At 42.3% G+C, this 24,415-nt stretch overlaps 1 protein-coding gene across 6 annotated transcripts in view; it reads left to right on the plus strand.

Annotated features, from left to right (window-relative positions):
• LOC143154323 (thyrotroph embryonic factor) overlaps nucleotides 1-24,238 on the plus strand; it is a 173,564-nt gene extending 149,326 nt beyond the window's left edge. For 2 of the 6 annotated variants that reach the window (XM_076326330.1, XM_076326334.1), the window contains 5 exons: nucleotides 12,826-12,971; nucleotides 13,999-14,236; nucleotides 17,740-17,842; nucleotides 18,347-18,497; nucleotides 19,145-24,238. In XM_076326330.1, the coding sequence (XP_076182445.1) occupies nucleotides 12,826-12,971; nucleotides 13,999-14,236; nucleotides 17,740-17,842; nucleotides 18,347-18,497; nucleotides 19,145-19,231 (725 nt within the window). In that variant the 3' untranslated portion in view covers nucleotides 19,232-24,238. Of the gene's footprint in view, nucleotides 1-12,825; nucleotides 12,972-13,998; nucleotides 14,237-17,739; nucleotides 17,844-18,346; nucleotides 18,498-19,144 lie in introns of all 6 variants that reach the window. The other 4 variants (XM_076326331.1, XM_076326335.1, XM_076326332.1 and 1 more) reach the window with 3 other exon arrangements.
• The last annotated feature ends 177 nt before the right edge of the window (nucleotides 24,239-24,415 follow it).

The following is a 24,415-nucleotide window of genomic DNA, read 5'->3' on the forward strand; positions in this document are numbered from 1 at the left end:
CGGTACACGTGCAGCATCGCTTTGAAGTTTCGACGATGGTGCGCGCGCAACTCGAACTCGTCGCTCTTAGGTTATCTCGCTCAGCCTCTCGTCGTGCGATTCAAACGACGATCAACCGCCACTCGAGCGAGTTCGCTGTTCGTTTCGCTTTTAACGTCGCTCTTGAAATTCGTAGTAGGCAGCAATTTTTATCATCATCGCGACCGAGCGTTTCCCTACTTTCAAAACGACAAACCCTACTCCGGATTCGAGAACGGAATCGTTCGACTCTTTGTGTTTGCGCGTACACGTAATCCGAAGTTGCACGCTCAAAGACCCATATTTTCAAAATTCGATTCTATCTTTCTATCGTCGTGCACTGCCCCGGGGTTCGAAGCAGTGGCTCTCAAATTTCTTCACAACGCGTTCATCTGAAAAAAGAAACTTTTTATAGTATTTATAGTAAGTTATACGGTATTTATATTACTATAAATGGTGACGAGATAAACGACGCGGGAAAAATATACTCGTACGAAAGAGAGTATCACAATTGAAGTTATCCACTATTGAACAAAAAATTAATCGAAGATCCGTTAGATTCTTGTTATTAATTTTCAACTGTGGAACACTCGTGAAAACGTACCGTAGGAACTTTCACGAGTCACAAAATAAAAATTCTAAACTATACAGACCTAAGAAGTTACATCAATTTGTAACCATTTGTTCGTTCAAGTAATTTCGTTTTCCAAAATGAAGTTTGTACAATTTAATAAAACACGCTCTAAAAAAAATCGTGTTTCATTTTCACTAAAAAAAAAAAAACAAAAAAACGACTCTCCGCACGAGTTAATAACAATAATAGGAACTCTGCGTTGTCGATGATTCTCGACTAAAAGTCCAGCCGAGAATGCGTAGAACGAACGTTCAATGGTTAATTTGTGGACTGGGAACTCCCCCGTAGCAACGTATGGAAAATTTCGAACGAGTTTCGATTTCGTTCCACGGTTGTTCAAAGTCAATTTCATCGTGAACCTCGCCTAGAGCAAGCAGCTCGAGCGGACGATCCTGCATCGTAATCCTTTTCCTTTTCCCCGTGTGCAATCGTCTAGCGAGCGGTAACGCGTGTCGGTAATTAGAGAAGACCGCACTAATTGGAGCGTGCTCGAAAAGAGAAAGCATTTTAAGGAACACACGCAGGCGTACGTACTTCCGGCAGCACGTGGATCACGGGATCCTCGTTTGCAACTCGTGCTCGGACATTACGCAAGCCCGATCGACTTTTCCGCGAACTCGATGAGTGAAATTTTTATACTTACCTTTCCATCGATTTCCCCGTTCGTGCCTCGTACCTATCATTTAGCGTTACTTATTTTTTTTAACGTTCTTGTTACAACGTTACTTCTCTCTTTACGGTGAAATTCAATTCGGTTCATTTTTCCAGTTTCGCGGCGATCGGTCCACGTTGATTTCGTTAAGTGTAACCGAACTTGCGTACGTTTTTAACAAATTTTTGTTAGTACTAAAGATGAAGATATTGACAAGATATTGATCATTTTTGTTCAATCATCGAGGAAAGGTAGCGACCTTTCGAACCTCGTGCTAAGGTTGAGTAAGGTGAAAACAGAGGAGGTTGTTCTGGTTCAGTTATCGAGGGAAAATTAGAATCAGTTAGGGAGGTAACGAGTTATTTGGAAACGTTGCACACTTTTGAAATCTTTTGCACACTAACGAAAATTTTTGCGATCGAGATTACTCGAAATTCGAGTTTGTACGATTCGTTGGTTTTGTCTCAGCGGTCACCAAACGACTGTTAAACAACTAGTTGAAAATTATTTAGTAAATGCAATGTTTGGAAAGACCGAGAAGGATTGTAGCTAGTACTCTTAATTTCACAGTCGAGAACTATTAAAAATGAACTTTAGAGTTAAATTCTACGGTATACTTACACTGATATTTTACTTAATAATTGTTAATATCGTTACTCCGAGGATAAAGTGGTTCAAAGGGTCAAAAAGTGACTCTGTACCCAGCAGCTTCGCGCGAAAGTGTTCCGTGCTCCGATACTATTGTTCGGAAAGTGATTTCGTTTTCCAAAATGGAGAATGTATAATTCAATAGAATGTTTATACGCTCTAAAAAAATCGTGTTTCTTTTCCACTAAAAAAAAAACGAAGTGACCTTCCGAACAACCCAATAAGTATGAAAAATCCAGGTAGAGAATTGGGTCGTTCGGAAAGTGATTTCGTTTTCCAAAATGGAGAATGTATAATTCAATAGAATGTTTACACACTCAAAAAAAAATCGTGTTTCTTACTGTAAATTTTATAGTCCGAAATATTAGAAAATAAAAATTCTAAACTATACACACCTAAGAAGTTACATCAAAGATCGTAATCCATTTGTTATAAAAGTAATTTCGTTTTCCAAAATGGAGAATATACAATTCAATAACACGTTTGTACACTCTAAAAAAAATCCTGTTCTTTACTATTAATTTTCTAATCGAAAATATTGGAAAATAAAAATTCCAAACTATACACACCTAAAAAGTTACATCAAAGATCGTAATCCATTTGTTATAAAAGTAATTTCGTTTTCCAAAATGGAGAATATACAATAAAACACGCCTAAAAAAAAATCGTCTTTCATTTTCACTAAAAATAAAAAAGAAACGAAACGACTCTCCGCACGAGTTAATAACAATAATAGGAACTCGACGTTGTCGATGATTCTCGACTAAAAGTCGAGCCGGGAATGCGTAGAAGGAACGTTCAATGGTTAATTTGTGGACTGGGAACGAGTTACCGACAGAATCTTGATCGTAAAATTGCGTCTGCTCGTCAGGCGGTAAGCGCGGCGCAATTATCGAGTTCCGAGGTTAATAGGTTTTTAAGGTAACGCGGTTTGCGAACCGTTCGTCAAGAAAGATGACAGTGGCTTACCACACGCATAAATCATCGGGACACCGACTGCGACACGAGATTTACAGATCGTAAGTCAGAGCCTCTGTCCTCGCGCTCGCTCGCTCGATTTCCTCGTTGGTTCCTCTTTCGCGTCGGCCAATGGAAAAATAGCAGTCAGCTGGGCGCGATAAAGCATCGCGTTGTCCATTGAAATATTCCCACTGACGTCATCGCTAACCAGCGATACCGTTCGTAATTATTCGAACGAGCCTCGGTAAAGACAGGCATTATATCAGGTTTGCTGCACAAGTTCTCTCCATTAGCGTACGTAAAAGGGGAATAGAATTTTTAACCCGTTGCATGGAAAAGACAAATTGACTCGTAACGTCTGCTCGTCCCCGCGTTTCGAGATCTTTTTATCACCGAAACATTTTTACATCGCGACCATTCGAAACTCGCGCGTCGAGTAAGGTGAAAACAGAGGAGATCGCTCTGGTTCAGTTATCGAGGGAGAATTACGATCAATTAAAGAGGCAACGAGTTACATGGAAACGTTGCACACTTTTGAAATCCTTTTCAACGAAAAGTTTCGCGCTCGAGATTACTCGAAATTCGAGTTTAGTCGTTGGTTCAATCGCGCGAAAGAATTCGAGAATCGACAATTTCGTTTCTTAGGATCGATTCGTTCACGGTTGCTCCTCGACTTTATAAATGGTTGTCGAAAAACTAACCGATCGATCGTTTTAATTTCGAGAACACTCGTGGAAGATTTTTCATACTCGTTACGCGCGCTTTACTATTGTTCAGACTTCGATTAAGGTTCGGTAGTTGTACATTCCGTTGGGGTTGGACTTGCAAACTTGATCACCGGTCAGACCTTGATCAGAGAGTACAGTTTCACTTCGTATTGAATCTATCGTCCGAAATAGCCGAGTATCGGACTACCAAGGCCACAGGAAACCATCTCCAAACAAATGCGATTGTTTATTCGTAGCTAACGGAGTGGCATGTATCTGTTGTTATTACTTATCTCCGCGAAAATTACCTAGCAATTTCCACTTGTTTCAACTAGGAGAGTGGTGAACAAATTCGAAGACAAATCGACCAAGTTACGCGCAATAGATGTACAGGAGTGGTTGTAAATTTCTCTTCGGGAATTCCAAGTTTTGTTATTTCTATAGTCGATGTACGTTGGCAGGCAAATTTCTTTTTTTTTTTAAGAAAAGAAACAGAGATTCGCTCGTTCGAAACGTTTCGCCAGCTCTGTTGTAAAGTCCGAGTCGAGAATGCGTTAATATCGTAAATAACTTTTTACGAAAGATTCTGTGACATCTCGAAGATCTTGTACGTGGTTTGTAAATTCGGAAAACTTAATTCGATGTCAGAGAATCGATGTTAATGTATAAACAACAATAGTGAAATGTTGTAGCGTTCGAATACTACCGGAAGTAATTCTCTTTCGTGTTATATTTACAAAATATTGTACTTTTGACGGTAAATAATTGGTTTCCCTCGTTCTCTCGAGTCACACGTACTTCACACGTAATTCGATGTCAGAGAATCGATGTTAACGTATAAACAACAATAGTGAAGTGTTCTAGCGTTCGAATACTACCGGAAGTAATTCTCTTTCGTGTTATATTTACAAAATATTGTACTTTTGACGGTAAATAATTGATTTCCCTCGTTCTCTCGAGTCACACGTAATTCGATGTCAGAGAATCGATGTTAACGTATAAACAATAATAATGAAGCGTTCTAGCGTTCGGATACCACCAGAAATAATCGTCGTTTGCATATATATATATATATATATATATTTACAAAATACTTTTGACGGTAAATAAACTGGGTTTCCCTCATTCTCTCAAGTCACACGTACTTCACACGTAATTTACGATGTTAACGTATAAACAACAATAGTGAAGCGTTCTAGCGTTCGGATACCACCAGAAATAATCGTCTTTTGCATATATATATATTTACAAAATACTTTTGACGGTAAATCAAATGAGTTTCCTCATTTTACACACCGTTTCTACGCGCGTCTGGCATCGAAAATTTTACAATACTCGCGCATCAAAAATTGTTAAAATTAACAACGACGATAGAAAAGTTAATTCGAAGAATCCACGATACGTTTCGTCTTCGGTTCTCTGGAAGCACGACGAAGGAGTAACTCGTCCAGAGTTACGTCCATTTTGTTTATAATTTATATCCTCTGGTTGCATCGAGCATCGAAATCCTGCGCGACACCCCGAATCGAATCGAAAACTACGAAAGTGTAACGTTAACAGGGAAACGTACACGCGATGAAAAAAGTGACTGCAAGAAACCGTCGAGGGTAATTGATATGTAACGCAGATAAACCGGTAAAAGAACGGAAATCACAGTTGTTCGTTAATAAAAGCATTTTCAATTCCCTTTCACCGGATTATCTCGAATCAGCCGGTAGTTTTTCCACGGGCGCACAATGCTCGCGATACAAGGAACGCAACTGCGTGAGACCGTTAACGATCATTTTATTCCGTAGCTCGAAACCTTGCCTGTTAAATTAAAACTTCCCCGTGCCGGTGAATAGAATTGAAAAAACGGTTGCTCGCGATTTCGCGCGAATCTCTCGAAGCGACCTGCCGTTCGAGAAAGAATTGAACCGGGAGGAAGAAACGCAAAAGGTAAACAAAATTCCTGAACGGGTTCGCGTTAAAATGTAACATCACGAGTCCGTTAATTTCTTCGATTCGTTACTTCTTTCTATATTTTGGAAAGAATCCTCGATGAGTAACGCATCGCTCCAAAGTAACTGTTGGGAAAAACTTCGATTTTAGGGCCTTGTGAAAGTCGTCGAAACTTTGACAATTCGTACAGTTTCTTGTAAAGACGACTTACGTAGAGGCCAGATATTTTACAGTTTGTTTCTATTCATCGTCCGATAGAACACGATCTTGATTCGCAGAGCGTATCGGTACGGGAACTAACGCACGTTCTAGAGCATTGTGTTTATAATTTAGATCCTCTGATTGCTTCGAGTATTGAATCTTTTCGATCGAGTTCGATGAAAATCGATGAAAATCGATGAAAATCGATGAAAACCGATGAAAATCGATGAAAACCAATGAAAATCGAGAAAAATCGAGAAAAATCGAAAAAAATCGAGAAAAATCGAGAAAAATCGACAAAACTCGACAAAAATCGATGAAAATCGAGAAAAATCGGCAAACATCGATAAAAATCGACAGAAATCGACAGAAATCGACAGAAATCGACAAAAATCGACAAAAATCGACAAAAATCGACAAAAATCGACAAAAATCGACAAAACTCGACAGAAATCGACAAAACTCGACAAAAATCGACAAAAATCGACAAAACTCGACAGAAATCGACAAAAATCGATGAAAATCGACAAAATCGACAAAAATCGACAAAAATCGACAAAAATCGACAAAAATCGACAAATATCGACAAAAATCTCGACACCGATTAGCAATCTCCTCGCGAGACTTCGCAGTGTCTCGTAACGATTGGTGAGCTGCAACTCGCGACGATGAATTTTCCCAACGATCAACTCGGACATCAACCATGCGTGTAATCCCATTAAAGAATAAAAAGCACTCGTACGTGGTATCTTTGTCCGGTTCGGCGTTGAGTCGACCGCAAGAGGAGAACGACGATTCGTTCCGATTTTTCTGTCACCTCTCCGGTACTTGTGACTCACTCCGTACTCGAACCAGGTAGAACACTCGCTCGTTCGCTCGCTGGCTGGCTCGTTCGCGTGTTGCCGATTACGTAAAAGAATGTCTCGTGGGGGGATCGCGATACGACCGAAAGGAGAGAAGAGAAGAGGACGAGACAGGGAACGTGGTAATTAGAGGCACGGGCACGGTGCAACGAAGAAGCAGACCGAAGAACTGGTTCTACCGTTAACGGAAATCGTCGTCCGGCAAGATTCAGAACCAGCTACCCCGCAACGAATGCCCTTTACGGCGCTTCCGCTTTTGTTACGCGGCTTCCGCGACCGGGAACTCGGTCAACTCGATCGGACACCCGCGTGTCGATTCCCAGTTCGATCACACTTCGAAAGTGATCCAGGAACAATCCTCCTCTGGTTCGTTCCGACAAGAGCCTTTTCAGTTTCACGGAAGAGGACGAGAGTTACCGAATTTACGCGAAACGTTGACTCTTTATCGAGATACTCGGCTTTGGATACTCGGTCTTGCTCGACGGAACAAGAGAGCGACACGATGCTTGGACAACGGTGCGATTCGAAATATTTACATTGCGTGTTGTTGAATAACGAAATTGTTGAACACGAGAGAAATGTATATAGAAGGTTTATTTATATAGTAGAAGGTAATAGTGTCATAGGCAGGGCATGGCGATGAACGACTGACTAGACTCTAACGCTCACGTTGGGACACTGAACGAAAAATAGCCGAGTTGGTAACAACCCTTGACTCTTCAAGGGCTGCATCGGTTCAAGTCGTTGTATACCAACGCGTATCGTTATAGGACTTTTCCATTCGATTCTCGTTACTTTCCTTGCTTTGGAGCACCTCTGACGACTGACGTACACAGGACTCGGGATATTTGTTCGCAACGTTCCATCAAATTGGTGAAACCTTTTCTTTTTTTTTTCGCGGGGGAAATCTTCGAAAGACACCCCCGATCCAAAGACTCTGGGTGCGGGATCTACGCGTTAAAACCCCCACGATGAGCATCATTGAACGTTACGGGGAAACACCGGATATTTTGACGTTTTCAGTTCCCGGTATTTTGACATTTTCAATTCCCGCTGTTCTCCCATAACGTGCAAGGATGATCACCGTGAAGGTTTAAACGAAACCCCGGAATCTTCGTATCGGGGAGATCTTTCGAAGATTTCGAAAAAAAAGAGAAAAGGGTTTACGAATTTGATGAAACATTGTGTACAAATATCCCGAGTGCTGTGTACGTCAGTGGTTAGAGATGCTCCAAAGAAAGGAAAGTAACGAGAATCGAACGAAAGGTCCTCCAATAACAGGCAATGTAAATATTTGAAATCGCAGCGTTATCGAAGCATTGTGCCATCCTTGTTTCGTCGAGCAAGACTAAGTATCCAAAGCCGAGTATCTCGAGAACTACCGGGTACTGAAAACGTCAAAACATCCGGTGCTCCCCCGTAACGTGCAAGGATGTTCACCATGGGGGTTTTAGTGATCTTTCGAAGATTTCCCCCGCGAAAAAAACCAAAAAGGGTTTACGAATTTGATGCAAACGTCGTGTACAAATATCCTGTGTACGTGAGTCGTTAGAGGTACTCCAAAGAAAGAAAAGTAACAATTAACGAAACTCGGAGGAAACACCAGGAACTGAAAACGTGAAAACATCCGTTGCTCCCCCGTGCAAAATTCGTAAACCCCGATCCTCATCTCTCGAAGTCTTTCGGACAGTAATCGCATCTACCGAGTCTTCTTCTTACTTAAACGACCACCTATACTATCCAGAATTTCACCGTTATCGCGTCTTTCCTTCTGACTCGTTTCCACTCGGACTTTGCACCCCTTCATTCTTCTTCGTTCGTTTCAATTACCTTCATTCCTCCCGTTCGTTGCGTACTCTCTTTACGTCGTATACACCAACGTTGCGTATACCGTCTACTCTTCACGCTCGAGTTTCCAGCGACTAACGCACAATTACATTCTTCGTCCGAATAACCCAGTTCTTATCTAGGTCTAGATTAGGTACGAATCGGGACCGTAACCCGTCACAGACCGATACAGAATTCTTGCCACTCTTTATGATCGACTCCTTCGAATCGTTCGATCCGTGCCGAAATTAGGTCCAGGCTCGACGTTTGTCGTTTTTCTAAATTTTCCATGCGTCGATTTTTCCCACTTTTTTCCCCGAGTCGAGCAGTATCTCCGGTTGCTCTTCTCCGTTTTCCGCTTCGCTTCTCCTCCGATTTTACAGCGAGGTTCTCCCCTTCCCTCGTCTCCGTGCCCTCCCTTCGTCCCGTCCACCGTCCATTCCCCGTGTTCCAGCCGGCGATGCCGCCATGCAACGCGAGATTAGTTCCGCAGAGCTGGCGACGACGAGTAGCCTTGAACCAAATTGCGGGTTGTCGTTGTTTAGTTGTTTAGTTGGCGCGCGCGTACGGTTGTCGGACTGCTGGAACGTCCGTAACGGAGAACGTTTCCTTTTCATCGAGAGCGTTCGGTGATTTTCCGCCGAGAGACTCGCGAGACGCTTGGTTCGTCGGTGACCGGTACTTTACCTCTTCGGTATTGGTATTTAATTATTTAACCTTGTTGCCGAGTAGCGGGCATTTTTGTGTCTCGAGCGTACTCGTTGCGAACCGATGCAACTGCTCACTCTCGATCGATGCTCATGACTACTGTCCTTCGAATCGAATACACGAATACGCGAATTTCGACTTTCGATTTCGATAGGTGATGTACCTTTGTAGCTTTGATTTCGATAAGCGATAGACCTTGTAGCTTTAATTTCGATAAGTGATATACCTTCGTAGCTTTGATTTCGATAAGTGATAGACCTTGTAGCTTTGATTTCGATAAGTGATAGACCTTGTAGCTTTAATTTCGATAAGTGATAGACCTTCGCAGCTTCGATTTCGATAGACGATAGACCTTCGTAGCTTTAATTTCGATAGGTGATAGACCTTCGTAGCTTTGATTTCGATAGGCGATAAACCTTCGTAGTTTTGATTTCGATAAGTGATAGACCTTCGTAGCTTTGATTTCGATAGGTGATGTATCTTTATAGCTTTGATTTCGATAAGTGATAGACCTTCGTAGCTTTGATTTCGATAAGTGATATACCTTCGTAGCTTTGATTTCGATAGATGATAGACTTTCGTAACTTTGATTTCGATAGATGATAGACCTTCGTAACTTTGATTTCGATAAGTGATATACCTTCGTAGCTTCGATTTCGATAGGTGATACCCTTGCCGGATCTCTGAACTCGAAAGAGCGACCCTTCGATCGTCACGAACGAATCGATGGGGTTTCTTCATCGATTTCACGATTTCCGTAACGATTCATCGAATTGGTCGCCCGAACGATCGCAAGAACAGAGCGTGGAACGCGCGATCGTTCGAAGAATATCTCTCGATGAAGATCCGTGTCTGTACCACGTGGAGACATTGCAAGGAATTACTCATACTAAGAACGTCTTCCTCGGTGTCCTCCGGCGCACGGTTACCGCGGATTTGTGTTGCTAATTAGAATTTTCTACGTTCAATATCGTTTACCGGCGAACTCGTATCGATCGGAGACACGATATTTTAGATGTTCACGGTGTCGTAACACCGGACGTAATCTTCTCGCGCGCGTACTATAAGCATCGAACGAAATAGGTACTCGTTTCGTACCGAGAAACGATTCTCTCCTCGAAAGATCGAAGCTACGAAGGTCTATCGCTTATCGAAATCGAAGCTACGAAGGTCTATCATCTATCGAAATCAAAGCTACGAAGGTATATCACTTATCGAAATCAAAGCTACGAAGGTCTATCACTTATCGAGATCAAAGCTACGAAGGTCTATCACTTATCGAAATCAAAGCTACAAAGGTACATCACCTATCGGAATCAAAGCTACGAAGGTATATCACTTATCGAAATCGAAACTACGAAGGTCTATCACTTATCGAAATCAAAGCTATAAAGATACATCACCTATCGAAATCAAAGCTACGAAGGTCTATCACTTATCGAAATCAAAGCTACGAAGGTATATCACTTATCGAAATCGAAACTACGAAGGTCTATCACTTATCGAGATCAAAGCTACGAAGGTATATCACTTATCGAAATCAAAACTACGAAGGTCTATCGCTTATCGAGATCAAAGCTACGAAGGTCTATCGCTTATCGAAATCAAAGCTACGAAGGTATATCACTTATCGAGATCGAAGCTACGAAGGTCTATCATCTATCGAAATCAAAGCTACGAAGGTACATCACCTATCGAAATCAAAGCTACGAAGGTCCATCACTTATCGAAATCTCTGCGCACTGTTAGGTTCCACGCGTCCTCTTCGTCCTGCGATATCGAGTCAGAAAATTGACCATACGTTCTCGTTCGGCCTTAGAATACGCGATGACACGGTCCCTCGTCCCGCGCGCCTCTTTGCACCTTTTTCTTCCCCGGTGTTGGAAGTCGCGGCCATCGTAAGATCGCCGCTTCGTGGAAGAAAAGAAAAAGAGGAACGCGCGGACCGTCGCCGGCCTTGGAGATGCTCCTCCAAAAATAGTGAGCCGAGCCGAGCCGAGCGGAGCCGGACTCCTCTCCGTTCCTTCTCGTTTCGCCGCGTTCCTTCCGCGCTTTTTCTCCCTCGAAAGCCACGTTAATTGTTCGCGATGGGCCGTGACCGTGCCATTTTCAACGGGCGCTGTTCTTCGATCCACGTTCATCCTTGAATGTCCCGCGGCGCGATTTTCGCGCGCGTCTCGCTCGTAAACGCGCGATCGTTCCTACGCGATTACCAACACAATCGCGCACGCGTCTACGTGGAACAGGAAGAACGTTGATCGATGATTCTCGGCTAACGAGAGCCCCGATACCTTGGAACACAACTGTTTCACGAAATGTTGAGTAAACGAAATAGAAGACCTCTTGGTAGATTATTCGAATATTTGAAATTCGTCGAAAAAAAGAAAAAAGGTTCGAAACGACGTTGTATTCGAGTTTCTGCGTTGGCTCGTTTGGCAAGTACGAGTTGGGGCTAAATTTAGCACCTTGCGAACGAATGATCGAAACACCGCCGCGAAACTTTCGGTATACGATATTTGTTTCCATAGCGATAATAAACACTGACACGACGCACGACGAAAGGAATTTATCAGGAACGATAAAAGATAATTGCCGTGGCCTATGGTAAAAAAAAAAAACGAAACAATTCTTTTACGGATAAACGCATAAATGTACTTTACCTATCGCGCGAAAAACTTCACTTTCGTTTTCCGTTAGCTGCACAATTGCATCCTCTCGACTCGTAACGAGGAACGAACGATAAGATCGAACCTTCCTTCCGACGACACGAGCTTGTTTGCATTGTTTTTTAATTTTTTTTTCTTCTTTTTTTTTTGAAATTTCCAATCGTCAAGCGTTCCTCGTCCTCGTGTTCTTCTCGGTATTCCACCGGTCGGTATTAACACTCTCCTCGACGTGGAACGAAAGCGGAGGAGAAAAAGAAGTGTTTTTGGAAAAAACTGAGGTCATATTTACCGCGCTTATTATTGCCGGCTCTCTCGCGGTGTACTAAATTTAGATGCTCGCTTTGAAGTAAGAAATTTCGCGCAGAAGTTCCCGTGAAATTCCGGTTACTCGTACCGATGCACTAGACGATCGATTTCATCTCAGCAACGTGGAACCGTATCGGATCGTTCGGAAAGTGATTTCGTTTTCCAAAATGGAGAATAATGTACAATTCATCAAACGTTCACACGCTCTAAAAAGAATCGTGTTTCATTTCTCCGAAAGAAACGAAATTACTTTCCGAATCCATTGATTCGATTTCAATTTTTTTAAGAAAAGATTGATAAATGGTGCGAAGTGTAATTAAGGTGAAACAACGGTTAAAATTGCTTTCAACTTTTCGACGCGCGAAATAGTCACGACGAATCATTGTTGATCAACGTTGTAGACCAATTGTAGATCAATGTTGTTCTTTGGAACAAAACGATTGAGACGATCACCATAAAGAAACAAAACACACGTGAACTGTGTAAATATAAACGAATTGCTCACGAAAGGACGAAAAGTAACGTAAATCCGTAATACTGAAGATCGAAGTGTGAGTCTCGCAAGTAAGAATGAAATGTATCCTGAAAAAATGTTTCGCGCGTAATCGAGCACCGTTTCTGTTGCTCTTCGCGGCCCCGTGTTCCAAGAAACGTGGTCGGTGATCGAAATGAAAGTGAAATGTACGGTTTTCAGGGAAACAAGGCAAGGATGGACCGGAAGAGAAGAAGGACGCCGACGGAGAGCTGTGGGGCAACGTGGAAGCGCAGGCCGCCTTCCTCGGCCCAAATCTCTGGGACAAAACTCTGCCCTACGATGCCGACCTGAAGGTATTGAACCATGTATGTACAAAACGCGAACACGGTAAGCCCGCCAACCCGGCTGAACACGAATTCCAATCGCGTGGATCTTAAATTCGAACAATCAACGAACACAACCAAAAAGAACGAACGTTCGTTTCTGTCAATGGCGATTAGTTGCGAAAACCTTTTCTTTCTTTTTTTTTTGCTTCTACTTTCACTTTATCTTTTCCTTCGTACGACAGTATTGTCGATCGGTCCAATTGAAAAGATTCAAGTATCGTTTGCTCAATTTTCTCTCGCTCGAATAGTTTTTAGAGAGAATAGATTCTGATACCTATATCATTTCTTTTATTCAAATCCAAGATACATTCGATGGTTGATATCATTCCAAGCTACGGAGAATTGTTTTTGCTCACAAATGTGGTAATTAATTTTCAATCGAGTCCTTTGAATATTCTTTTTCATCGATGAAATAAATATCCTCTAATGTGTTCTACATTCTGCTAGTGTATTAGTGTGTTTAATCTAACGTTTTCCTATATTGAATCAATATTGGAGCCGATCGATGCACACAATAACGAAGAAAAATTCTATTCTTGGGAATAGATCAACGCCAGGCGTATTTAAACTGTAGCGTTTATCGATGAAAGAAATATTTGAATCTCGTCCGTGCACGGATGACGTTCAGAGATCGGTTTCCGCGAGTTGCGAGTTTCAGTCTGTAAAAACGATCGATGAAGAATAGCGTTTCACTGTCGAAAGGAATAGTCAATTGGTGAATCTCTTCGCAACTCTCGAAGAAACATTAACAAAATCGAGATTACGATTAACTTTAAAATCGAAAAACAAATCCGCCGAGTTTCTCCCGACCTGTTCAATCTCGCTCCTTCGACACGTTCGAAAGCCAGTGGGTTTCCAAGACCTGTCCAGATCCTGTCCCCAAGTTCGAATCTCGGTCGGGAACAAGCCTCGGCGATGCTTGTGAGGCTCGTACGATCGACGAGGATCGTTCTTCGTCGATATTCGAAACCGAAACCAAAACAAGACGATGCTCGGTCTGTTGCAGTACGTGGATCTCGACGAGTTTCTCTCCGAGAACGGCATTCCTGTGGACGGTGCGGCTGGTGGCGGGCAGGGTACCATGCAGAGCGGACAACTGCACAAGATCAACAACACCGAAGCGCCAGGACACCAGGGACCGGCCGGTCTTCACTTGGAACCGGTCACCAAACGCGAAAGATCACCCTCGCCGAGCGAATGTTGCTCCCCCGACACGATGAACCCTCCCTCGCCCGCGGACTCCAGTAAGTGCATTTGCTACACTTCTCGTTGATGATGACGATGGTCAATACGTATGTAGATACACAGAGTGTGTATACAGATGTCTATCCAACAAGAGCGTGTACGGCAGAACTTTTTCCTATGAATTGTTAGCTGGGAAATTGCCACTCGGATAGGTACCATGACCCCTCTAAGATGCTTTGTAGAAAAATACTCAGTTATCGCCTATTCTTGGTCAGAGCGTTACATATCTTGAGAGTTACATATTACGTGTGTCGTATACGCAACACGTTACAAAAAATGTCATACTCAGCGGCTGCTAAGTACACGAAAGTCGAAAACATTTGTCGGTAAGTGGGTGAATCGATATTTGGAGGTAAAAACGTCGATGAGCTGCCGGATGGTGGTGTTACACCTAAGACATCGAAAAAGGAAGACAAATTGGTACTATGGACATTCGAGAAAAATCCTGGTCTGTCCTTACTTTGGGGCAAGTGATCTTACGTAAAAAAGGTGGGAGTATATCATGCGAAACCATAAGAAGACGTTTATTGGCCGATAATGTGAAATTTCGTAGCACGTTTAAAAAACTGTGCGCTACTGTGTGACAAACGTGTCGGAAAAAGACTCGCTTGGGCGAGAGGAAATTCGGACCACGATTGGGACAACGTCATTTTTTCCGAGGAGGATTCTTCTTGGGCATGTTCTTCGGTAACTCGTACCTGGTGTACTCCTGCGAACAGACTCGTGCAACGGACCGTGAAACACTCGGTAAAGGTGCACGTTTGGGGTTGTTTCTCGAATCAGGGATTCGGGACTTTACACGTGTTTACAGGCAACCCGAATGCTGCCAAAATGTTTAAAATCTACCAGAGGGCTTTATCACCGTCTGCCCAAAGCTGATTTACAAGGAGAAATGAAAATTGGTTATTACAAGAAGACAACGACCCGAAGCATCGAAGCCGACCGTGCACTGCGCAGAACGAAGAAAATGGTGTCGAAGTGCTCGATCGGCCTTCACGATCGCCAGATGCAAATACGATCGAAAATGTTTGAGCTGTTATAAAATTCAAGCTTAGGAGAAAGAAAATCTACACAGTTGAGCAGCTGTTCGGACAAATTCGACCGGTGTGGAGATCTTTGTCCCAAAATTGTGCAAGGAAACTAGTAGAAAGTATGCCTCGGAGATGTCAATTAATTATTGACAATGAGGGCGATTGGACACCGTATCAATAATAAAGCGTCTTGGTCCATAGCATGTAGAATATGTGTATTTTTTTTCAACTCGATATTCCAAATAGTTTTCAAGTTTTGCCGTACACGCTCTTGTTGGACAGACTGTAGCTATTGTAGTGTTATTAATGTAGCATTGTAGATTAGACGTGGTAGTAGAATAGGTTTCTCTTTCCACTGAAGACAGATCGACTACGTATAATGTTGAATTAGTCGTCATCGTCTTCGTCTTTGCAAGTCTCCTCTCTTACTGCGTCTTCACGAGTCTCTCCTCGTACTCTCACTGTCCCAAACACTCTTCTTTCGCGCCCTATATCCTCACTCGCATTCGTTCCCTTTTACTCCAATCCTCGATCTCTCTCACTTCGAACATCCGATCACGTTCGTCTGTCTCGATCGTTCGTCTTTTCCACATAGTTTTCATTTTCTCCAGACCACGTGCATTCCCACGCTCGGTCGTCTTGCACGACCCCCTGTAAATGGTCGCTCGTGCCCTTTAAGAAACCTTGGCGACTGATCGACGCCAAAGTGTTTACCCTGACGCAGGTCCATTCGCACGCAATAGATTCTTCTTGGGCTGCACTCGAAGCAGGCCCAAGTGGACACGGAACATTTCGATACCACACTACCAATTCATTGGGTCGTCCTTAGGTCTTCTATGGGTCACTCGGGTAACTGATCAGGAATCGAGCCCATGCTTGTTCAGTTACTCGGTGAAAGTAACGAGACGTATTTGGTCCACGTGATCGTGGAAATACACCTTCGCGAAGACGAGACAAAACAAAAGCAATGGGCAGTTTCGAGTTAGACTTTCGTTTCGACTTGCTGGGAAATGTATTTCGTTTTAACCCTTTCGCTACGTAGCGCTTGCGACAAAATGTGCAGGTTGTGCGCATGTGCAATGTGCATTACCGAGTGTACAATGCTATCTAGTAGTACAATGCTACGAAGTAAGAAGAAATCGTTTCTTCTTCTCGAAATTTCACAATGATATTTATTATATATATATCATTTTACTTTATATATAATATCATTGTACTTTATAAAGTATAAAACTTTCTAATCGTAATTTATTTTTTTATACATTATATTATAACGCTCGTGTAATGTTCTTTAATACAATGTAACGAAATTAGTAAAGTATTTAAAACCAAACACGATATTAACAAAAGTATCTCGTGTAAAGTATGAAATAAAAGTATATACTGTACGAACGTATATATACGCTCTTCGTACCTCAGCGAGCACTTTTCCAGAGCGTATATATACGCCCTTCGTACCTCAGCGAGCACTTTTCCAGAGCGTATATATACGCTCCTCGTACCTCAGCGAGCACTTTTCCAGAGCGTATATATACGCTCTTCGTACCTCAGCGAGCACTTTTCCAGAACGTATATATACGCTCTTCGTACCTCAGCGAGCACTTTTCCAGAGCGTATATACACGCTCTTCGTACCTCAGCGAGCACTTTTCCAGAGCGTATATACACGCTCTTCGTACCTCAGCGAGCACTTTTCCAGAACGTATATACACGCTCTTCGTATGTGAGTGGTCATTCTTCGAGGGCGTATATATACGCTCTTCGTATGTGAATGGTCGTTCTTCGAGGGCGTATATATACGCCCGCCTGTGCGAAAGGGTTAACGAAAAATTCAGATCAGGTTGTACAGAAATGAATTACCGTTGCAAGTTGCACGTTACGATGCATCGCGGTGCACTGATCTTTGGCAAAGGAAAGCATTACCTCGCCAACGCAAATTTATATTTTATACAAGAGTCAGGGGCCGTTGTGAAAAACATTTCGTCATTTACGGATCACCGGAGTATTCTGATACGTAATATCCGGGAAAAAATTATTTCTTATACACTAATGGTATCGTAACATCCCCATTACCTATCGACCTTCCACTTATCGATACAGTGCAACGTGCTTATCACCGAGGTTCTCCTATGCATCGGATTGCTCGGGAAGTGATTTCGTTTTCCAAAATGGAGAATATACAATTTGATAAAATGTTCGTACACTCTGAAAAAATCGTGTTACATTTTCACCAAAAAAAAAAAAAACGAAATGACTTTAATGGTACTCTCGTCAAGTTGACTCGTTCCACGAGAGAGATCGAGCTCTTCGAAACATGTAGGATCGACCACGTCCAACGACTACGATCATTCGTAGGTTTCTCTTGGTCTCGTAGAATTATACTAATCGTGAACATTGTCGATCGATTATTCCCTCCCCGCGCGACAGATTGCCAGGACTCGTCGCGAATACAATATGGCTTGTCTCTTGTAGCGCTCTCGATGGCCTCATCGGGGCGGGACTTCGATCCACGCACCCGGGCCTTCTCCGACGAGGAGCTCAAACCCCAACCGATGATCAAGAAATCACGGAAGCAGGTGAGTTTATTCTCGTATCGTACCCTTATACTCGTTTCTTCGCTATACGAACACGTGTAACGAGATCTCTCGAAAATATTGGGTGTCCAAGAATAGACAAATAAAAAAGAAAAAGAAACCTCGCCCGCGAACTGTTAGAATATTACGAAAAGCATAACTCGAACAAGCATATTTCATTTTCGATCTCTCGTTTAACCCAACTCATTTAGGCTTGCGCCTAAACTGTACGATGACTCTTTGAATGCAACATTGAGCGAACAATCTTTTTATTGTAATCTTCTAACAACGCATCGTCGTGGTGTCGAACCGTGACACGACCGTTTCGCGTTGTTCCACGACACCCGGTGTAAAATGATGTTCGTTTCGCGCGGGGAAAATGATCTTTAAATATCTTTCAAACTCGAAACGTCGCGAATCCGATCATGGGAGTTTCTAATCTAATTTCTAGTCTTATCCAATTTCTGATCTAAGTTCTAATTACCTTCCGTTTCCTATGACCCACTGCCGTGGCCACAGTTCGTTCCGGATGACCTGAAGGATGACAAATACTGGGCGCGTCGTAGGAAGAATAACATGGCAGCGAAACGATCACGGGACGCACGTCGCATGAAGGAGAACCAGATCGCTCTCAGGGCCGGCTTCCTCGAGAAAGAAGTAAATCTTCCCACGCCTCTTAAATTAACCAACGCAGATCGGAACAAATCTCTAGCCATCCTATCGGCAGAATTGCACCAACGCTGCGAGAAAGTGCTCACTACGCGAACAATCATTTTCGGTTGAAAGTTATCGAATGTCGAAAATTTATATACACGTGTGCGTCTATCGTTAAAATGACAATCGTTGAAAATAACCATACCAATTTTAATTCCCTCGCACGAGTCAACGAACGTACTATATACTGCGTACCCGAGATTAGTTGAGGAAAGATCTCGATCCGATTACCCTGGTAAACGATGTGCTTCGAGAGCGCTAAAACAAAAAAGAAACATACGTTTCCAATAACGAAAGTCCTGCGCCTGGTGAGTGTTGGGAAGACTTTATGCGAGACTGAAACAAACTGGCCGTTCAAGGCCACTGTCCCCACCGTGAGAGTTCGTTAAATTAGAAAGGTAACTCGTGGCGTGAAAATAAACTCTCGTGTTCAGTGCAAAAGTGACTTTGAGCGACCAATCGAAGTTACCACGACGATCGATAATGATCGTACCGGTTAAAATTGAACGAACCCCCAATCTATGATGTATTCCGTTACTGTACAAAGTTCGACCAAAGTGAAACACAATTTGTCGCGTTTCTTTTTCCAGAACATGGGCCTACGGCAGGAACTGGACCGATTAAAGAACGAGAACATGTTGCTGCGCGACGAGTTGAGCAAATACACGGACGTCTAACAGCGCGGCGGTGAAGGAAAGCAACAGCTCGTCCCGGTGTTAAAAAGGACGCAGAAACGAGCGTTTGTTGCGCCGACTCCTCCCACAGTTATAGTCGCAGCACTTAGGTATCGCCAGTCCGGAAGAAAAAGAAGGAAAGAAGGAGCGCGCCGAATCACAAGACCATCCTCGACAACTGAACAGAGCCCACTTTCCTAGGGGATCCCGAAGATATCCTTCTAGAAGTTCTGCTATTCATCGATTCTCTCTCTCTCTCTCTCTCTCTCTCTCTCTCACTCAGTTACACACACAAACTCACAGAAACACACACGCGTGCGTGCATACCCGCGCGCGCGTCACACATACACACGCAAACACAAACACGTGCGTGCGCATCCGCGCGCGCACCACACACACACACACCTATTACCCCTCACCAATCCTTCCAAGGAGAAAATCTCTCCATTCCCCCACCCGTCCCACCCCCAAAAATGTACATAGTTATATGTATAGTTAGATTATATGTGTACATGCATACATACACGGCCGTGTGTATGTCCTGTCTGCAAGTGTGAGTCTGTGCGCGCGTGTACAGCCTGTACCCTGCAATCGCGTGCTCGCGTGTACGTCTCTGTGTATATGTACAAAGGATATCATTTGGTGTACGGTATCCGATATATGTATACGTTGAATACGTGTGTATTGGTACGCGTGTGTACGTATACGTGTACCGTATGTACGGACACAGAAACGTACACGTATACGCGCGAGGCCGCAGACGTGAATGCGAGTGTGCGTGCCAGAACGGTGTACACGGTACCAGTGTTCTTCGTGAAAACTATTAAGGAATTTTTTTCATCGATAATATTGATAAGGAGATCCAAGCGAGTCTGTTTGTCGTTAATGTGCGATCTACCCGGGATGGGTGTCTCGACCGTACCAAGCTCTGGCACGCACACGCTTCGTAAGCCGGGCTGGAGCTGATTAGAGTAATAAGCGAAAAATGTATGAACATAAGCACAGACAGGCGCGCGCGTAAACGAACGTCTCGTTGGAAGAAGCAGCCGCCTAGCCACGCGCTGGCTCTCGAGCTTCTGTTTGTTTCTTGTACAATATGGCCCCACATCTGATCGTGGATAGATTCTTGGTCTAACGTTTCCTCGTTGCTTTCTCGACCTTCCTCGTTCTTCTTCCAGTCTGCTCCTCGTTCAGCGGATCCACGGGGTGACACCTGTACAAAGGATCCTTGTTTCTAGAGCGACGGATACAGAGTGACCTATACAGATCTTTACAGTGGCCTATACGGAAGATTTCTAGAGCGACCCGTACAAGGAATCTCTAGAGCTATCTACACAGGGAATCTCTAATGTTATCCACCAAGGGGATCTCTGAAGTTGTCTGTACAAACAATCTGGAGGATATCCTGTACAAGGTATCTCTAGAGACCTGTACAGAAGATCTCTACAGTGGCCTATACAGGGACTCTCTAGAATTAACTACGTAGAGGATGTCCGAGTGATCTATACGGAAGACCTCTAGAGTGACCTGTACAAGAGATCCATACACTGGTCTATATAGGAAGTCTGTAGAATAACCTACACAAATTGATCCCTACAGTGGCTTACACGGAGTATCTCTAGAGTTATCTATACAGAGGATAACTAGAATGACCTTTACTCGGGATTTCTAGAGCGACCTGTACATAGGGTCTCCAAGGAGACCTATGTACGTTTAGAGGATTTATGAGCTACCTCACGACATTGCACTGAGTCGAGTACAATAACTAGAATTACTTTGCCACGATGTGGTTCTCTAACAGACGTGTACACTTTAAAGGATAATGTAGCATTTTCTAAACCGATAAAGCATACTCCCAATTCTCTGGTTAGACGAGGTTCCCATTTACCGATTTCATTTTTAAAGAATAAATTTCTATTCGGTTGTCCTTGTACAGGCCTAAAGTTGTAGTCGCAGAAAAATGTTAAATGCATAGAAGTTGCGGTAAAGGATTTATTCTAGTCGCATATATAGAACTTTTTGTCGCGTGATTGTTTCTTTAAAAGAAAATTCGAGATGCGGAAAGAAAATAATGCACTGAACACTGGAGAAAGATCGAGGAAGGAAGAGTTTCCGAATCGGCGGTTATTAACCCTTCGCAGATACACTGGGTCTTCTAAGGAACAATCGATTTTTCGTTATTGAATTTCCCCCTTCAAAACTGAAGACTTTCTATAAATAGTATTGAGTTTATAGGGCCTCGAGGAACATGTGAAAAGTTCAATACATTTTTTATAGCGCTGGGTCGACTGAAAAAATAGGCTGATTCTAAAGGACCCAGTGTGTTAGGTAAGGTGCTAAATTACAGTGTGTCTGTGGAAGGTTAAAAAGTAAATTACGAACGAAGGATACTTGAGAGAACGACGCTTTTCTGCGCACGGACTAGGTCCTAGTTCTCTAAGAAACGTTAATTATTGTAGCGTATCCCACGTGGTGATGGTACACAAGTGATTCTAGTTGTTTTTATCGTAAGGTAGATCAAGTGCTTCTTTTTTTCATACATAACATTTTATCTCTTCTTTATGTTCATTTCGGCGCTCGGTTGTATGCCATTCAATCGCTCGAAACAGCTCGAGTGCGGGGAAAGCGTCGCGACGCGTCTCTTATTATCGTTTTGTCGCGCTTCGATAGTCGATGGTTCGTCGAACAATGGATATTCAATCTTTTCTTTTGTAAATACTTTAAAGTGAATCGTACTATTAATTTTCTTGCAATTCAAGGTATCGTTGTATTACGTTTCTTGTTAGTTTCATAACATAAGATTTATAAAACAAACATTATGAGAGAACAGTTCAAATTTGTTCTACGAAAATGTGAATTTTTTAAAGAGAAACTACTTTTTTTTTAACGAATTGAACTCTAAACTTCACTGTTTAAAGTCACAGGAACGTAGGGTTACATGATAATTGGAAAAATTGTGCACCGAGAGGGCTACTCTTAGGCAACGCAAATGTAACTTTATTCGTAGCTGCTTCCTCTTGTCCCATGAAATTGAATATATCATTGCGAATGAAAAGTAATCATGAGCGAAGCTCACTCATGCGCCTGTCATGGATAATACATGCGACTAATATTTTACATACTGTTGATGCGTTAAATAAGCGATTCTGCTCGTTGCAACGCTCAGTGACAATAATCGAGTATAATTATACATATATATACATATATATGTTTTTTAGCACTTTTTGCGACGTAAAATCGACACTGAGAGAACGTTCCCAGTAATAGAGTCTTTTACATTATGCTTGTTATCAGTTGTTTACATTATTGATTATTATTTTATCAATTTGATCGGTTGCTTGATCTTTGACTTCACGAATTCTCCAAGAGCTTATAATATTATATCGTATGTAATACGTTATATATGTATATGGACATACATATATATGTATATTTGTAGATAAACACAAAGAAATTAATTTTGTAGGAGGCCTTGTCAATGAAAGATTCGCAATGTATAATTTGTTTTTATACAAAAATCATTCTAGTTGAAAACTATCGTATCGTATTGTATCGTACCGTATCGTATCGTATCGTATTGTATTGTATCGTATCGTTCAACCGAAAGTTAGTATTTGACCAGATCCAGCAAGTGTCCGTACTACTTTCTTTACTTTCGTGACCGTGTCGGAGCTCCATAGAATCGACTATGTTTTACAATTTTAAATTTTAGTTGGATACAAATCCGTGTTACTAATCATGTCGACGTTATGGACATTGTTTTACACATTGTTATTGTATACATATATGTTCTATTTTTTTTTTCTGCCAAGATTTTATGCATGTTGTATAATGTGAAATTTTTGTAGTCGATAGTGTACGCGGGCGGATCTCGTGTCGCAGTCAAATTACGCAAATGATTTTTAAGTTCAGCCCAACTGATTCGATTTCCTGGAGCGACTTGAGAATTCGTTCGAACGTATATCATTACTTGGCCGCGAAAGAATGAAAGGCGGAAGTAATAATTGTTATCTGTGCGTAACCAACAGTCGAACAGTCGTGCGAATGAATTCGATTCGTGAATGTTGCGAAATAGCGCATTGTAAATCCCGCGTGAAAATTGTGACGAAAAAGTGAGGTTATGTAAGCCCGACTAACGAAAACAACACAATATAAGTATCGCGCGACATTGACGATACGCACTTATCGTTCAAATTTAATTGTCACGCAACACACACGCCGTTTTTTGTGTCACGCAGCCTAACCAAAATATTAAGGAGAACTCATCGAATCATACAAAACTACACATGTCCAAGGCTATTTAAGCGCGTCGGGTCCATGGTCGAACATACAACGGACAGAAATTTCCCCACACAAGCGAGAAAGAAACCTTTTGTATCTCTGCGTCGTAACCTCGAGCGTATAGAAATTGCAAAAGAAAAACAGAAAACAAGAAAAAAAAAGCAGGCATTCTAATTGTTTCTCGATTGCTGCGATAGCTGACAGACAGTCATTCGATTTGTAAAACCGAGAGAAAAAGAGACACTCGTTCGCGTTTCTCGAAGATCGATATTTCTAAGTACCTTCTAGTACAAGTTGCTATTAATTAAATACGTCGTAGCTTTCTAAGTGGCCGGTCTTGGATGTCGGCACGATTTAATAATGCGACAAACGAGAAGCGCAATAGCATGGTCGATGATGCAAACAAAAGTACATGTGCGCGTGCGCGCGCGCGCGTACACACAGTTCGAGGTTAGTCAAACCATAATGGAAATCGTAGAGAATTAGAAACACGGTAGACGTAACCGACAGCTTTGCTCCAATTAGAATTAACAACGATGATAAAAGCGAGGGAAAATTAGAAAAAAAAAACAAAAAAAAAGGAAGGGAAGAAAATTAGTGACGTCGCCGCGTCCGTAATGACACGCCATCCGATCCATTGAAACGAAAACAGAACACGTGAGAATTAAAATACGACCACCAACGTCAAAGTGTATCACATTTCGAGAAATATATGTATTTGTTATTGTTTTCATTGATTTATATTGTTGTACCTCGTCCTGGATCCCTTAGATATTTTAAGCGTTGAGAAATCTACTGTAAGCGATTTATCGCTTATCTCGATTACACAAATTTTTTCCTATACTTTACAAACAAAAATCTGATTTCGACAGGAATAAACATGATCGTTGCAATACAATATTGCAT

This window comes from Ptiloglossa arizonensis, chromosome 14, assembly GCF_051014685.1.
Source record: "Ptiloglossa arizonensis isolate GNS036 chromosome 14, iyPtiAriz1_principal, whole genome shotgun sequence".
Classification (NCBI taxonomy): domain Eukaryota; kingdom Metazoa; phylum Arthropoda; class Insecta; order Hymenoptera; family Colletidae; genus Ptiloglossa; species Ptiloglossa arizonensis.